The sequence below is a fragment of the Brassica napus genome, chromosome C7 (assembly GCF_020379485.1).
Source record: "Brassica napus cultivar Da-Ae chromosome C7, Da-Ae, whole genome shotgun sequence".
NCBI lineage: Eukaryota > Viridiplantae > Streptophyta > Magnoliopsida > Brassicales > Brassicaceae > Brassica > Brassica napus.
The window spans coordinates 51,100,516-51,117,500 of record NC_063450.1 but is presented as its reverse complement, the minus strand read 5'-3'; the positions used below and the strand labels follow the sequence as shown (position 1 = coordinate 51,117,500).

Sequence of the window (16,985 nt, the reverse complement as noted above, 5' to 3'; positions counted from 1 at the left end):
ATAGAAACTGAATGAAAATATAAAATTAAAAGATTATTTTAGTCATAATCAAAAGTTATTATTTAAAAAAATTGTTGATAAATCAATTTAATGGAAAAAGCTGCACCTCTCTTGTTTACTATCTACTCTAAATTAGTTTAACAATGCATTTCGATATGTATTTTGCATAAAAATTGAAAAGACAAGACCTTTTTCGTTGTTAACGTTACTGATCATAGGCAAAATATTTCATTAATTTTTATGGTGCTTACTTCTTGGTTAAAATATGTGAGTCTAAAGTCGAATGAACACTAGCATAAATTGCTATGCTACATGTCTTGAATTGATGATATGTACACTAAAATATAAATTATAAAGTAGTACACATCTTTTTTTTTTTGTGCACCAATGTTTTCATTAAGAGATTCAAACCGTTACAAGAATAAAAACAGCATCGTACAAACCACGATGTGCGAACTGATCAAATAAAACCCCGACATTTAGTTCAAAGGAATACAAGGATAGATACACAAACTTAAAAAAGTTTGATAAAACATTATGAAAGATATAGAAGTTGCCACCTACGATCAAATCTAAGGAAGACTCAAACCGTACTTCTAAATCTTCAAGTAACACACGATTAGTCACAATAGCATATGACGTCGCAACACCTTCCAAAACCTCGACTCTCATCGGAGAGAGGGTCGTTGTATCTACCGGCCCCAAGTGGACCATCACATAAGATAACAAACGGTTAGGAAATTGGTAACTTTTCCCGGTTAACACCGGAAGAGGATCACCTCTTGTAAAGAGGGATTTTGATGGAACAATTCTCTCCTTGGAGAAGGAGGATGTGGATAACAATCTCTCTCGGCCCTGACGAGAGGAAGTTTGAATGAACTTAACCAAAATGGTTAAAGTTACTGGGCTGTTTGAGACAAGCTTTAGTCTTTCTGAATTTTGAACCAAAGGAGTGCTTGAGCTTGTGAATGTAGTAGTCATGGATGGTTGCTTGATGAGCGATATGACCTCCGTCCAAAGACCAGAAAAATCAACAGGAAACTTCGCTTGTACTTCCCTGCTGCATAACAAATAACACTCGTTGATGCTTTTGGACAGACCAAGCAAATTTAGCTTCCCCATGAAGCTTTGTTCTGATCCAGACTGAGGATATTGAATGTGAGGCTGGAGCATATCAATCTCAGGTGGGTAGTAACCTGGAACAAGGTCAGGGGGGTCTGGTGGATCCGGTGGTGGAAGCGGCTCCGATGGTGACATGGCCCAGATGAGAAGAGCTTTGGCTTTTAACACCGATGGTGACATGGCCCAGATGAGTCTTCTCGAGCAAGAGAGAGCAAATAACTGTCGGAGGAACCAGGTCGAAAGATGAGTACGGGAGCAGGTAAATAGACTCGCTTGAGAAACCCATGGGAGCATGACCGTTACAGCGGAAAAGATCTTGTCGGCGCAACAGGCCACCGGCAGAAGGCAAAGTAGTACACATCTAAACTATTAAAACAGGAATACAAATAAAAATTGACCCTGAATTTTCCTAAATATTTACAAAGGAATGCCACTGGAATAAAACAAAGTAGTTTTATCTGATTATTAAACTAATCACTTAAATTTGAACTGCCTTACTTTTTTAAACTCGAAACAGAACCGGAAGTAATCTCATATTGCGTGTTTCCATATCCGTGATCTGTTTAAAATCGTTACATATAATCAATATGCATTAATAATACCGAAATCTGTTTAATGATAATCATTTTAGATATGGAAACATTATCAATCCTAAAATCTCTATTGAAACTAATTCACAAAGTTGTTTCCGTATATAGCTCTTGCAATCTTAACAATGGAATATATTGCTACAAGTTCTTAATTTCCAATCATGCCTCCCAAAATATTCCTTGAAATCGACTATAGCAAGCATCAGTAGTTAGTTTCCATATTCTGCGCTTGAGATTTTAACAAATAACTAGGATTTGATGATTAGCATATATATATTTATACGATACGGTTTAGTTTAAAAAACAGAAATAAGAATATCTTAGTTGTAGCTTGCCATCTTTATCCTCTTAACCTAAATTCTAAGAGCTCAATCAGACGCTTCTATATATACTTCTCCTCCTATTTAACTGCTCAATCAGACGCTTCTAGCCCGTGTAACCGTGCGTTGAAACTGCTATTCCTTCGATGGAGTGAGCAGAAGAAAAAACTAAGCAATTTTATAAGGTAGTGTTGAGATGCTGTTTTTATTTGCATGATGAGTCTTAATGATGAGTTCCATTTGTATTATATTTGCAGGTTATTTTTATTTTGGTCCAAAGTGCGCATATTCACAATTTAATAGAAGCAAAAATAAGTTTCCCTTCACGTGCACCCATATGTTGATGGCAAGACCATAGGTAGAAATGGCTAGCTGATAAATAGGTTTCTGTTAATATTATTTTCATTTGATTGCATGTAGACAACTGTTCCAGGACTAAAGCAGCGCCACTTGTATGCACCAACGAAGTCTTTGGAATTAAACATTAGGTTGTCAAAGTCTTAGTGTGTTTATTCTTGATGTTTGTGTTTTATTTTTTTTTGGTAAATTCTTGATGTTTGTGTTGTAGTGAACATTACCGCCTACGGGTATGCTGAACTTTGCGAGTTAGACAATTGAAAAGATCTATTTCAATGTGATCTGGAAAACTGGAAAAATCTATATTGGAGTATGGTATTGTACGAAGGATCTTGCCTTATGCTATATATTATAAATTTTTCAATAGACGAAAACGACTTTACAAGAAAACGTCCACAACCAAAATCCACACACCCAAATGAATATTATTGCAACAATAGTCCCAAAGTAACATACAACTATTTGATTGCTATCACAATAGTAGAAACGGATGAACATATGTAACTCGGTAAGTGGTCTTCTGCAGCACGTAACTTTACCCTTGGGCCAAAGCCGAAGCCATATGCTTTCTAAATCAAAGGCTTAAAGTTCAAGAAGGTATCTAAATCTATATATCTATGTCTTTAACAAGAGAACCAAATCATAAGAGGAAATGGATATGGTTTTCTCAGTTTGTGCAGCCCGTGAGAAGTTCTAGAAGAAACGTTTGCAGAACGGCACCAATTTGTATTGACAATAGACAGCAGAAAAAAAAGTTGATATGCAAAATAAAAGACACTCGCAAGATAAAACAGAGCATCACTGAACCTGATCTACAAACTAACCATATATTTGGCCACAATATTCATATATATATATATAACAGTTTCAAAACAATCTGCACGGGTCAAAATCTAGTTATAATTTATTAGAGAGATGGTGTTATTTTAAGGATTTGGTTATATATGTTATTATTTTCCCGATTTTTGGCACGTGTTCATCGCACGGAAGATGAGTTGGTCCAGACTCCACATGATTTTGCTCATTTCTACTATAAAGGAAAGAGTCCTTCGTGGATAGACAAGGCTAAACTAACCCCGTATAGTTAGTTTTGCAATGGGAACACGAGTAGTTGACTCAAAGGTCAGTGTAGGAAAAAATGTTTGAGATTTCACATGTGCTATGCTTAGAAGAAGAAGCTTTGTATAATAAGTATTTGATTGTTGTATGTTCTATGCAAATATCTTTTTTTCTGTCGGCAAGGAAACATTTTATTGAAAGTTTTTTTGTGGGATTACAGCCATGGGCCCAATTATTAAAAAATAATATAAATTAAAAATAAGCCCAAATTCATGTTTGTGTTTAGGGTTTTGTAGGTTTGTTTCTCCACGGAGAGCGTGTGATTTAAACCATAACCTTGTTTCACAAGACAAATCGATATCCTTGCACAGAGAAAGACTCAGATCAACTACTGTTCAAACCGTCCATCTAGATGGTAGATCTTACGGTGAAGACAGTGGATCTCTTATGGGCTGTCTTCTTTTGGGCAATCTTAAGATACGCCCCGACAGTTGCTGTAGAGATGTTGTTTGTCATCTTGGTTATCATCGTGACCATGCTCGGACTAGACATTCTCCGCATGTGTTTTACTGGCGTTTTGGCCGGTAATGACTTGAATCCGTTGGAGACCTTGGCTCAGGTGGAAGAAGAGCAGAATTACGAGACATCTGAAAAGATTTTACGCGATGTAAGGAACCAATCTTATTTCCAGCGCTTTCTCGTATATCGATCGTCTTAATCTTTCTTAAACATGTATATCAGATTACTGATTAGGACTAGAGTCACGTCTTAGATATCCAAACATATTGTTGTGGAACTAGCGTCCAATCTCTTTGGTAAAAAAGCTGTTTCTTCCCTTGTGTACAGTAGATTTTTGGCTTGGGTTTAGCTACGAATTACTTTTAACTTCTATATGAGATCGTTTAGTTTTAGCTCTGATTGCACAGAACTATCTTCTAAACTACACAATGATTTTTGTTAATGTGGTTAACTCTATTAATGCCTTTTTGATAGACTGTTTAATACGCTAATGTTCATGATGAATCATGGTTTAATGCAGGTAGCCGAGATTAGATCAAAAATATCACAAATTGAGCTTGATGTTCGGCAAATTAAGCAAATAATTTATATATTAGTAAGTCACATATTTTTCCCTTTAATATGCATATTTCTGGCAAGCTCATCCCTCCTTGTGTATACATACTTATATGGTCTCTATTACCTAAACAAAAAAATTATTTCAAAAGTACTAAAATCCTGTTTTCTTTCTTTCTTAATTAATATTGTCACTCTCATATGAAAATTTACAGCAAGGGAAGATTGAAAGTCTTGAAAGCAAACAGGTAATCTACCATCAGATATTTACCAGAAACTAATTGACATAATCTTTTTATATCCGAAATATTTTTTGTTTGTTAAACCCGCAGGATGCGACTCTCTTGGAACTATGTCGCTTAAGCCAAATTTTAAGTGATGAAGGCAATACAAGCACTAAAGTATTATAGGTGATCATTGATGTTTGGTCGCTCTTCATGATCGTTTTGGGGAAAACTTCATCCTTAATTTTGCAGTTGATATTCTGAAATGTTGTTTTGTTTTGACGTTGATTGACCACTTTTTCGACGTCGAGATACATGAATGGTTTTATTTTGTTTTATTCGTTTTCAAGGATTTTAAGAGGATTAGCTTCTTTCAACCTTTTTCGAGTGTTAGATTTTCACAAACTCTTGGTGTGTCTACTGTCTAGTATAAAACTTACCAGACTGTTATTATAAATTAATGGAATTGGAACGAAATCAACGAATCAGTAAAATTAGTCACCAAGATGTCTTGAAAAATCATATGTTTGTGTTGTTTACCAACTATATGTAAAAGCTGAATTTTGGTTTCAGTTTTACGTCGGTAGCTAGAGTGCCAAAATCTAATAGCGTTGAAATAATCACTTAAGTTGCTTTGGCATATATGCTCTTAAAGCTATAAGGAACGGTAGGCACCAAATTTACTAGATAGGCAAATTTGATATGTAAAGCAAAAAATTTATAAATAACATGAATAAAAAATACAACAATATAATACCGTAGTTGGAAAAGAACTAGGTTGAAGCAGAATCGAGATTAGATCTCTTTCCTTAATCCTTTAAACGTCCGTAGTGTGCCGGTTTGATACGTTTAAGAATCCCAGGATACAACTGCCTATATCTTCAGTTTCACAGCACTTGAGAACCAAAGCCTGTCGAACCTATTTCTATATTATACTCTCAGACACAAAACAAAAAAAAAAGAAGTAGGAGAAAGTGGTTTTGTTTGAATTGGACGTGTGTATCCAGAATAAGAAGAGCATAGCATTTATATAGAATATAAAGTTTAACGTGTGCTTTAACCAGTACTAAATGGAGATGACGTTTTTGATTCTTTCATAATGACTATTAAGAGGTGATTGATTTTCATATGTTACAAAAATCAATTCACAAAATCAACTTGAGGTCAAAGATTTAGTCAAGAAGTAATAAAGGGCCTTGGTCAAAAACATGAGAATCATTCTCTACACCAAGAGATAATATGCTTGCATTATTTATTTAAATAATTAGCAAGTGGATTTCGGCTAACAAGATTAATCTTATTTGCTTAATTCCAAAACTTGCTTTAGCCCAAATATCTCTTTTTATAATACACCAAAGTGTTTACAAAGTTTTCTATGATTTTGTTATAAATTCTCCATTTTAAACATAAGAGGTTTCTTACCTCATAATTCTAATATAGATATTTTACAAATAATCTATTTTACACTTTCATTTCTCATTCAAACGAACTTCGTTTTTGACATATGATTACACTATACCATAGTGCTCATAACAATGAATCCAACGATTCCACAATCCGGTCATTTCGACATTCAAATTGCTCGAAAAATTCACCGGAATATTGGCCATAGCCATTTGTCCAAAAAACAGTTCCAACAGGAACTCCCTCATATTATGTTTTTTACGGGGACACGTTAGAAGATATGTTACTAAATGCAGTTTTCGTTTTTACAACATATATGAACAATGGATCAACATACGATGTTTAACTTTTTGCACCGCATGGCTGATGAATTAGTCCAAGTTAATTACTGAAAAGAGACCTTCGAGGATTCACAAGGCTAACGTAACTCCTGTTACTTTGTAACGGGCACGAGTAGCTGACTCAAAGGTCAGTCTGTATGAAGAGAACATGAGTTATTCGATCTCTTACTCCAAAGAAAAAGAAAGAAAAAAGTGTGATTGATTGATAAATCAAACTATTTGATAAGTAATATTACAACTACAGTTCAAAATAATAATAATAATGTAAGGTGTACCGAAGTAGGTTACTGACACAATGCACGCCGCAGTGGTCACGCATTGCAACCACAGTCGTCTATATCATTTCAGAAACACGCTGACGAATCTTCTGGAAAAAGCACGCTACAACGGCCAACATGATGACGACGACTACAACGATGCTAGCTATGATATATTGAACAACGCTACTCATCTTGTTCCTTGCAAACAAAAGTAGCGTTCAAGTTTTGATTAATGAATGCCTTCAACAAAACTAACGTTTTTTTTGTTTGTCTTCTTCGTCTAGAGTTATATATATAGAGATACACATTATACGGTAACTAAATATTTCACAATTCAGAAAAGTAAGGTAAACTGTAGTCAGATATTCTTCCGAAAATAAGTAAACTTGACATCCTCCCGTACATTTATATGTACATATATTTATTTCTTTGTCATCAAGGAAATAAATGAAATGGCTTAATAAGGGAGAAAGAGATTCATAGAATCTCTTAATAAGGGAGAAAAAGATTCATAGAATATGCAAAAGAGTGAGGGTGGCATCCTTATTTATTTTATTTTTTTTGAATTTTAGCGCCAAACTTAGATACAAGGCAACAGAAAATGTAAAAACGATTTTTTGCTTGAATAAATTTAAAATTCTTAAAAAAAAAGAGTGAGGGTGATTTTCTTATTATATTTTCAGATGGATGAACAAAATACAAAGCTGTTGAAACTCTTTGAACCTTGATCTGGTCCCATTGCAGAACCGTATATAACATCAGAATCTATTCTTGCAAGGAAACCTCATCACTTATTTCAAATCTAAAAAATTTCAGGAACAGGAGATAGTTTCAGTTCTTGCTTTCCGTCAGTGATGCAACTATCTTTGTGGAGATGCAGTAAGCAGTAGACTGAATGGTGATCATAGGGTTTACTCCAACAGCTGACGGCAACACACTCCCATCGCAAACAAACAGCCCCTCTGCTTCCCAGCTCTCACCCTTCTCAACCACCGCACCTTCCTCCGCCGTGCGACCCATCTGGTGAACCGAGAAGTATGTCGTCCAGTACTCTCCCTTTGTGCTAACTCCACCAACCGCATCAACTCCGTCTAGAAACTCTTCCATGGCTTCTCTTGTGATTCCTTCACACTTTATCCTCTGTCCATCACTCCTGCATAATCCAATAGTGAAATGACTTAAAAGAGTTACTGCTACTTAGACCGAAGGGATCATAAACATTTATAGGTTAATCTTGATTTAAAAAAAATAGTCAGTGTAGGGGTTGTGCCATATGAATAATAACCATGGTTCTAAAAATCGGTCAATATGGGCTTTTAGGCATCTTCCTAGTTGGCAAACTATTCTTTTAAACTTATTTAAAAAAAAAATCGTTTTAGGTTCAATAACCGATCTAGACGCCCGCCTAAACATTAATCTTGTTTATTGGATTTGTAGGGTTTTAAAAGGATACACTTCTTCTTCCAACCTTTTTTGTTACGAATTTTGTTGTTGTCAGAACCATTATTTCGTGGACGAAGTTTCACAAACTCCTGTTGTGCCTAGTAGAAGATTTACCAAGTCGTCATTATAATTTAATGGAACGAACCATTAGAATTAGAGTCCATGATCATCAACATGTCTTGAGAAACCATATGCATGTGTTAAGTGTTGTTTGTAAAAGCTGAACTTTGGTACCAAAAGCTACCAGCGTTGGAATAATCACTTGAATTGCTTTGCCATATTAAATCTAAGGAACGCCCCCATATTCTGTCTTTAACGGGAAACGTTAGAAATTATGTTGTTAAATGCTTTTTTCATTTTTGCAAATCTATGGATACATACAGTGTTAACTTGATGCACACTATCGCACGGCTGATGAATTGGTCCAAGTGACTAAAAAGATACCTTCGAGGATCAATATGTTAAAACGAAACATGAGTTATTCAATATCTGAATTCAACTTCTATGTTTATCAGGATTTGAAAACTAGAAGGACAAGGCTTGGACTGGACATAGCTGATGAAGGTAAAACTAGGGGTTAAACCAGTGTTTTAAAACCCGGACCTACGGTTGGACCGGGTTGAACCATGAACCGAAAATAATCCGGGTTGGGTTAATGGTAAAACCCAACTAAAATCGAACCAGTTAAAAACTCCTATCGAACCGTTGAAAACCCGGGAACCGGCGACCCAATGAACCGGCCAAACTCCGGTTCGTATATAAGCCAAAATTTTGTTAATGAAACAATTAATTTTTCTTCCTTTTAAGTAAAAATAAGATTTATCAAAGATTAATAAAGTATTGTCTCTTGGCTTTTTCTTTTGTCGTCTCTACAACTCATAAATTACAAGAATCACAAAGTTTAATATTCACGTCAAGATATTGTTTTTGTCTACTTCTCACTTTTTTGAAAAAATTCTTCCATGATCACTTCTTTTGAAGACTTTAAATAATTGAAACATTTTCGTTTCTGAAATTTGTATTTCAAAATATAATTTTTACCAAATGTGTATATAATTTTTTTTAAAGGTGATGAAGATTTAGATTGATAAAATCTGTGAATAACGTTTAAATGTGCTTTTTATATTGATTTTAGATTTTAATTGTTATTTTTAAGTTTTCTACACATTATGGCTATTTAAAAATTTTATTTGATATGATCTATTATTTTTAAAATATACATATTATTTATAAAATATCATTAAATTTAGTTTAATCTAAGTAAACCCATCGAACCCGGTTCAGACCTGGTCGAACCACAATGACCCATGACCCAAAAAAATTCCGGTTCGCTAGCCGGTCCGGTTTTAAAAACACTGGGTTAAACCGTTAAAGAGGTTTATGTGTTGTTAATTTAGGTGAACGAAGTTGATAAATTCATATTAGATTACCAAAGTTTGCATCTGTTTCTAGAGAGTCTATATCATTAAAAGCTTCGGACATATTGGAGATGATTGGAAGGAGCTGTAGCTTTATATTTTTGCTTTAGAAATAAATCTGTAGATTTTTTTTGCTGTGCCTGTAGATAATTTTGCTGTAGAATATTAGCTGTAGGTTTAAAAAGATTCAAAGACTTGCATATAAATTTTCTAAAGCAAAAAATAAGTGCTCTAGATTTATGGCTTTCCTTTCCACAGCTAAAAATAAATAAAAAGGAAAGAAAAATTTGTAGTTTTAAAAAATCTTTACAAAGCATGATTGACAAAATTTTGGGATGTAGAAATAATTTAGGCTGTAGAGAGATCTTACAGCACTTCTAAAGCACTTGTCAATCAACCCCATTAGATGAGCACCATTAACCCTAAACCCCCACTTGGGTTCTTATTTTTTTATTTTTTATTTTTAAATTAAAAACGAACCAATCGCAGACCGTCACGTATCAGTGGGGTCCGCGAACAGTACAAGAACCCTACCAAACTTTGTTCTTGCAGAAGAGATGGAAGAAGTGGTTTTAAAAAAAAATGTGGGACCCACCTCTTGAGAACACACTTAAGAGGTGGGGTTAATCATGCTCTCGTATTAAAATTGCCAAGTAATGATTTATGTCTATCTCTTCTGTTTTTAGTGCTTTTCGTATAAGATATTGTGTGATCGAATGATTTTAACCGATATTGTAGATCATACTTCCCAAGAGCCCAAATTTTTTTTCAGGTCTACTCTGATTTTTCTTTTTGCGGCAATCAGGTCTACTCTGTTTTAATGAAAAGTATCGATATATTATAAAAATAAAGAATCGTTTAAAAGAAGCATATAAATAAGACAAGATTATAGACTTTGTTCATCAAAATAACTGTTTCAGTAACTCTGAAACCTAAAAGACTGAAACCTAAAAGAAGAAAAGAAAGAAGAGGTGTGATTAATTGATAAATCAAACTATTTAATAAGTAATAGCCTCTTTCAAAATAAAACTATTGAATAACTTTAGTCTATGCATGCACCGAAGTAGTCATGCATTACAACCACCGTCGTCTATTTTTCGACGCTTATCATGAATAATCTCCTGCACCTGGAAAAAGCACGCTGCACAGTAACCTATGACGTAGACGACGACGACAAGGGAACACACGATGAGAAGGATGCAAGATATGATATATAGAACATGGATATATTGGCTACTCACCTTCTTCCTTACAAAACAAAAGTTGTGTTCAAGTTTTGATTAATGAATACCTTCAACAGACAAAACAAAACTTTTTTTTTTTTTTTTTTGAAACACAACTTTCACTAAACTCAAACTTGACGACTACAATGACAAGAGAGAATTAAACATCCTCTCGAAGACAAACCATAAACTACAACAAAAAAAGCAATTAAACATAATAAGTCTTCATATGAAGTTGACAGCGAATTCGAGACATGGCTTGAATGCGTCGATAAAGCATTTCCAGCAAAGTCGGATAGCTGAGATTTAGTCACTTGAGATTTAGTCACAAGTGACGTTGCGAGATAACCCTCACCAACAAGAAAAACCAAAGTAATCTTGATTGCACCTTCTGGCCCCGTACAGACCGCTACGCAAGGAAAGTAAGCTGAAACAATAACTCGGAAAAGGATCCGAAAGAACATCTCCGTTCATAGAATGGAGGTATGATTGTAAGATTCTATCCTCGACCAAGGAGGATGATGAAAACGATAACAGATCTGGTGAATCCACCGAAAACTGCTTCCTAAGTGAGTGATATTGCAATAAGCTCAGAATAAAGACTTCAATGAATCCATCGAAGCTCTTTAAATTAACCATAGAAACCAAAACCGAAATTGATTGGCTCACAATGTGTTACAGGTTTCTGGATTTTAGTAGATTGATAACTGGGATAGCAGCTTCAGCCAAAGTACTGGGCCAGGCCCATGAAGATTCATATCTTGGTCCAATAGCTTCTGGCTCATTGGCAAGGGACGTTGTGGATCTGGAGTACGAGTCGGAAGCGGAGAGGAAATCCCTGGTTGAAAGACAAAGAGCAGTGGTCGGTGGGTATTTGCAGAGCTCACCGGAACAAGCTAGATGGCCATCGAGACAAGTCGGAGGAGGAGACTGTTCTTCACCATAACAGGTTTTGCCGGACTTCCAAGCAAGACTGGAGAGAATATAACTTAACCGGGTGGAGAAGGTGAGAGTATTGAGCAGACAACACAACCTTATCAAGCTTTGAAGAAATAGATCTGGTCGCCGGAATGGAATCCCATCTACATCGGTCGCCGGATTAACACAAGATGTTAAGAGAAGGTGTGGCTGGAGTCGTTTACGGTGTGGGTCTTCAGACAGGCGCTTCATCGCTGAGGTTGAGTTAAATAGGTTTATAGATCTGAAGATCTGATGAGAGGAGACATGGAGGATGAAAAGATGGAGAGAGGTATCGTCTGAGAAAATTATCCAGGAGTCCCTGGAGAAAAGGTCCACTCTGGTGAACTCCGACCAACAGTACGAGACCACGGAGATCTCTACCGGTAGTGTTGACAGGAGATCCAGAGCAGCAAAGTTGAAAGAAACCATAAGAGATACAGGACAAAAGTGAATTAAAGATGGAGTCGTGGCTAGGAAATACTGGCAGAGGTGACGCCGGCGTGCGTCTGGACCACCGGCGTCGGAGAACATGTTGAAATTTGAAAACTCGATAACCGTGCCCGAGAGAAAAGCGTCTACAGAAAGCTCATAGTATTGACAAACAAAACTTCTTTTATAATTCGTCTTCTTCGTCTAAAACTATTATACATATATATAGAAAGATACATCATACACCAAAAGGAAAAAAAAAAATACATCATACACATTAAGGAAAATAAAATATTTTACAGTTTCATTAAAGTATGTAGCTAGATATTCTTCCGAAAATTATAAATTTACATTTGACAACAAAGGAAAGAACAAATGTTAAGTTTACATTTTCCCCTAGTGTTTTTATATGTTCATATTTTTCTTTCTTGTCATCATTAATGATGAAGAGTTCTTATGGATTTCAAATTTATCATTAATAATTTTGAAATTCTTCAAGATTTGGAACTAGTACCATTGCAGAAACGTATATAACACCAGAATCTTTTCTTGCAAGGAACACTCGCTTATTCAGTATGAATCTAAAATCTTTCAGGAACATGAGACAGTTTCAGTTCTTGCCTTCTGTCAGTGATGCAACTATCCTTGTGGAGATGCAGTAAGCAGTAGACTGAATGGTGATCATTGGGTTTACTCCAACAGCTGATGGCAACACACTCCCATCGCAAACAAAAAGTCCCTCTGCTTCCCAGCTCTCCCCCTTCTCATCCACCGCACCTTCCTCAGCCGTGCGTCCCATCCTGCAACTACCCATCTGGTGAGCCGAGAAGTAAGTCGTCCAGTACTCCCCCTTTGTGCTGACACCACCAACCGCATCAACGCTGTCTAGAAACTCTTCCATGGCTTCTTTTGTGATTCCTTCACACTTTATCCTCTGTCCATCACTCCTGCACAATCCAAATAGTGAAGTGACTTAAAAGAGATACTACTTACAAATCTTTACAACCGTATCTGAGATTGAGGGACCATAAATTTTTTTAGGCTAGTCTAATAAAATCATTTTCAATAATTTAAGGACCATGCAACTTATCTATAATATTTTTTTAAAATTTGGGGCCAAGACGAATGCTTCATCCGACTATGTCTAAAACCGGCCTGTTTAGGTTGAGTGACATACCTATATGTTCCGACTTCAACTGCACCTGCTGCAACCAAAACTCTCAAAGCCTGTCTAAGCCCCACTCTCAAATTCTCCCTATCTTTCTTACTTGTCCTGTACGTAACTTCGTTTTCCTTCAAAACCTCACCTGATCCATAGTCCCTAACCAGAGCAAACAAATGCGATGTCCTTCCGTACTTCATCATCCGCTCCTTAAGGTCAGCTCCCGAAACCCACGGGCTCAGCCCCGCATACGAAGCTGGTCCCGCTAATGGAGTCTCCAGTATCGCTCTGCAACCAGATTCAGCATCATGCACATGATGGACGGATGTAATAATCCCTCCCTCGTACATTTTCCCAGAGAACTCAGAACCGTTCTCTGGGAAGTACCCCCATGTCATGAGAACCGGGTGCAGCTTTAGGTTCCTCCCTATGTTCCTATTCTCTAGCCCACTTGAACGCATCAGAGGCGGTGTCAACAATGAACCAGCTGATGAAACCGTTACTCTAGCTTCAATCATGAACTTCTTCTCAATCTTTCCTCCAACAGAACTCGCTATCACTCCCACACATCGTTTCTTCTTCCTCTCATTGCCAGTGTTGTCTGTGAAAACAAACCTCTCAGCTTTGACGCCTGTCATGATCACCGCACTGTTCTCCACGGCATCAACCAGCCAAGTCTTGTCCGTCCCGTTCTTGCCTCCTCCTCTACAACCATACCCGCAAGAACCGCAGTAATGATCCTCCGGTGAGTTTCTCGGAACAGAAACTACCTCCAACCCTAGTCTCTCGCACCCTTCTCTCAGAACCTGGTTCTGTAACCCTTCCTTCACGCATCTCTCCGTGACACCGAGTCTTCTAGTAACTTCATCCATTGCTAACTGATACTCTTGGCTACCGAAAAACTCGATCTTACTCTCTTCAGACCATTCTCTCAAAACATGGTCCGGTGTTCTTATAGAAGCAGACCAGTTAACAGCTGTACCTCCACCAACGGTTGAGCCAGCCAAGACCATGAACTTCCCGTCGACCGTCGTCATAAGCGCGCCTTTCTCGTATAGCTCGAGCATAGACGGACCTTCTAAACCTGAATAGTCCCGAGATGTGAAGTAGTTTCCTTTCTCCAGAACCAAGACTTTTAATCCTGCTTTCGCTAGGTTTGCAGCTGCAACACCTCCTCCGCTTCCTGACCCTACGATAACCACATCGCATCTGATCCTGTGGATATTGTCATTATCTTCTCTAGCGACGTGAACACCTTTTTGAGTTAGAGATTGTCTGATGGTGACGTCACTCTCGTTCTTGGTCTCAATGATCCCTCTCTCAAGAGGTCTTGGCGTCTCGTCTTCTTTTCTCATCTCTGTTGTGTCGATGGAGTACCCTATTGCTTCTAACGCAGGGTTCTTCATATTCTCATCTCTCTGTGAAACAATACAAAATAAATAACTTTTTTTTTTATATTTAACAAATAAACAACTTATACTAACTAGTAATCATTTGAGGTGTTACCTGGGAGAAGAAGGAGAAGAGAGTGTAGAATTTTGCAAGGAAAAAAGTGATTCGAAGAGGGAGGAAGAAGCCACTCTGTCTCGACCACATCCTCAGGATCTCTTCTCTTTTGTCCAGTGGGAGCTCAGAGAATTTAAGGACAAAAGGCCAGTCCTTAGCAAGACAGAGAGAGCCACAAAGAAATAAAGTTCCAAATCTATATGCTAAGACGGTCGATATGATTTTGAAAACCTTCACTGCTTCTGATCTTCCATTCTTCACTATCATCTCAGCTACCTAGAGATCAATAACAACATATAGAACCAGTGTTCTAAAAATCACTCTAGGCTGCGGTCATAAACAAAACGATTTTTCTAAAACATTATAAGGGCATGATTAAAGCAGGTCTTCTCTTATAAATAGCTCTAAGACCATGATTTTTTTTTTCTAAAAATAATAATAAATAAACCAATCGCATCAGTGGCATCCACATTTTGTAGAAAAAACCTCCCTAAAGATCATGAGATGTTCATGCTCCAAGGTACCCTCTAAGCAATAATCCTTAGAGACTATATTTAGTGCCTAACAATTTCTTAAACATTGATATTAATATAGCCAGGGGTAAAAAGACAAGACCAACCAAATTTGATAAGAAACACTATCTGTAAAGCTATTGTCTTAATCACATACATAGCAGGATCTTGACTTCACAAAGTCAACGCTAAAAATCAGAGGAGAGAGAGAGAGAGAGAGAGAGGGAACCTCGTCGGTGAAAGGTGGCTGAGAACCGGAGGCTACTTTGAAGGAATCAACGGCGTTTTGCTCCGCCGTGGTCTCAGGAGGAGGAGGTAGGAGAGTTTGACAGATGAGGGAGAGAGTTTGAATCTGAGATATTGAGAAGCCATGGCTATAGCCTCCTTCTTGTCTCTTCTTCGATCTCAACAGAGGATGCCCTCTGCTTCTTTTATCTTCTTCCATGTTAATTCGCTTGGTTCTTCTTCTTCTTCTTCCACTTATCGAGAACTTTATAGAGAGGAAGTGAATGATTGAATTTATTTATCCTTCAGCTTGAAGAATCAGCCAAGTCTTGATACTGTCGTTTTAGAACAGAAGATCACGGAGTCTACCTTCTTTTGTGGGGTCCACGCTTCAAATAAGAATGTGATACAAGACTTAATCATATGTCATGTAAGATTTATCTTTGTCTTTGTGTACTGATTTGACTTTCTCAGGAAAGCTGTTGTGAATAATACCACTTCTCGAAATTCATTTTTTTTTATCCTCTTTCTGGGCTTATGTAACTCCCAAAAGTAAAGATTACTTTCCATTTAATTATTGTTTTTTTGTTTTATTTCTTTGTAGATTTACTCTCTTTTTACACATTTTTTTGCGTCGTGTATTTCTTAATTAGGATAAGTTTACTGTTTAGTGTCTACATAATCTCTAAGTCGACAGACAGTGCTTAGCTGAGATGAGAAGAAAGTCAGGAAAGACATTAAATGCGTTTGTATTATAGTATAGATCGATATAAATGTTTTGGTCTCCTCAACCATTCCCAAATAAAGTATTGTGAGAGTATTTATATATTTTTGTCTTGATTCACAGAAATAGATTTATGAAGTTTTTTTTCATGCATATAATTTATTAGTCCTAAAGACTAGGTCACTTTTGGAGATTTCACATCCTCTGAAATAACTGCAACTTGTGAGAATCCCTAGAATATATTTGACATAATTATCTAATTCTTTAAACATTTATCTGTTTGGGGAAAAATTAAACCAACAAAATCTGAACGTATCTTTCTAATAAAATGATTAAAGTGTGCATCTGAAATTTTCCATATTGTAAAAATTATTGAATTTGTTTGTTAGAGCATGATTATTAGGGGTTCTTAGGATGAAGTTCTTAACGGAATATAAGAATCCGTCTCTTAACTTTTAGCTAAAAAAAGATAAGAATCGACTCTTAAAACTCTTAGTAAGAGTCGGTTCTTAACTTTTTTTAGTTAAAAGTTAAAAGAAGGGTTTTTATATTTCGCTAAGAACCCGCCACGCTCTAAATGTACAAAAAGAGAAAAAGATATGCAACTAACAAGTCTGGCGCAAATTTACAGA

At 36.5% G+C, this 16,985-nt stretch overlaps 2 protein-coding genes across 4 annotated transcripts; one reads left to right on the top strand and one right to left on the bottom strand.

The window, feature by feature from the left end:
• Positions 1 to 3,569: 3,569 nt before the first annotated feature.
• LOC111207584 lies at positions 3,570 to 6,665 on the top strand. Its single transcript, XM_022705773.2, has 4 exons — positions 3,570 to 4,115; positions 4,488 to 4,562; positions 4,738 to 4,770; positions 4,855 to 6,665. The coding sequence occupies exons 1-4, from the start codon at positions 3,861 to 3,863 to the stop codon at positions 4,930 to 4,932; spliced, it is 441 nt and encodes a 146-aa protein (XP_022561494.2). The 5' UTR covers positions 3,570 to 3,860; the 3' UTR covers positions 4,933 to 6,665.
• A 902-nt stretch (positions 6,666 to 7,567) lies between these two features.
• Positions 7,568 to 16,011, bottom strand: LOC106410789 (long-chain-alcohol oxidase FAO4B-like). 3 transcript variants are annotated; one of them, XR_007326320.1, is made up of 5 exons: positions 15,634 to 15,997; positions 14,893 to 15,168; positions 13,402 to 14,804; positions 12,754 to 13,171; positions 12,682 to 12,722 (listed from the first exon to the last, which is right to left on the bottom strand). XR_007326320.1 is itself a non-coding variant. In XM_048763188.1 (4 exons), the coding sequence occupies exons 1-4, from the start codon at positions 15,847 to 15,849 to the stop codon at positions 7,583 to 7,585; spliced, it is 2,217 nt and encodes a 738-aa protein (XP_048619145.1). In that variant the 5' UTR covers positions 15,850 to 16,011; the 3' UTR covers positions 7,568 to 7,582. The 3 variants fall into 3 exon arrangements, 2 of the variants coding, with proteins under 2 accessions (XP_048619145.1, XP_013706849.2); XM_048763188.1 differs by lacking the exons at positions 12,682 to 12,722; positions 12,754 to 13,171 and adding an exon at positions 7,568 to 7,904 and having other exon boundaries at positions 15,634 to 16,011; XM_013851395.3 differs by having other exon boundaries at positions 12,479 to 13,171; positions 15,634 to 15,996.
• Between the last annotated feature and the right edge of the window lie 974 nt (positions 16,012 to 16,985).

Coding starts and splice junctions, on each gene's coding strand:
- LOC111207584 (XM_022705773.2), top strand. CDS start 3,861: ATGGTAGATCTTACGGTGAAGACAGTGGATCTCTTATGGGCTGTCTTC. Junction 4,116..4,487: donor CTGAAAAGATTTTACGCGAT/GTAAGGAACCAA, acceptor GGTTTAATGCAG/GTAGCCGAGATTAGATCAAA. Junction 4,563..4,737: donor AGCAAATAATTTATATATTA/GTAAGTCACATA, acceptor GAAAATTTACAG/CAAGGGAAGATTGAAAGTCT.
- LOC106410789 (XM_013851395.3), bottom strand. CDS start 15,849: ATGGAAGAAGATAAAAGAAGCAGAGGGCATCCTCTGTTGAGATCGAAG. Junction 14,805..14,892: donor TCTTCTCCTTCTTCTCCCAG/GTAACACCTCAA, acceptor ATTGTTTCACAG/AGAGATGAGAATATGAAGAA. Junction 13,172..13,401: donor GTTGAAGTCGGAACATATAG/GTATGTCACTCA, acceptor TGGATTGTGCAG/GAGTGATGGACAGAGGATAA.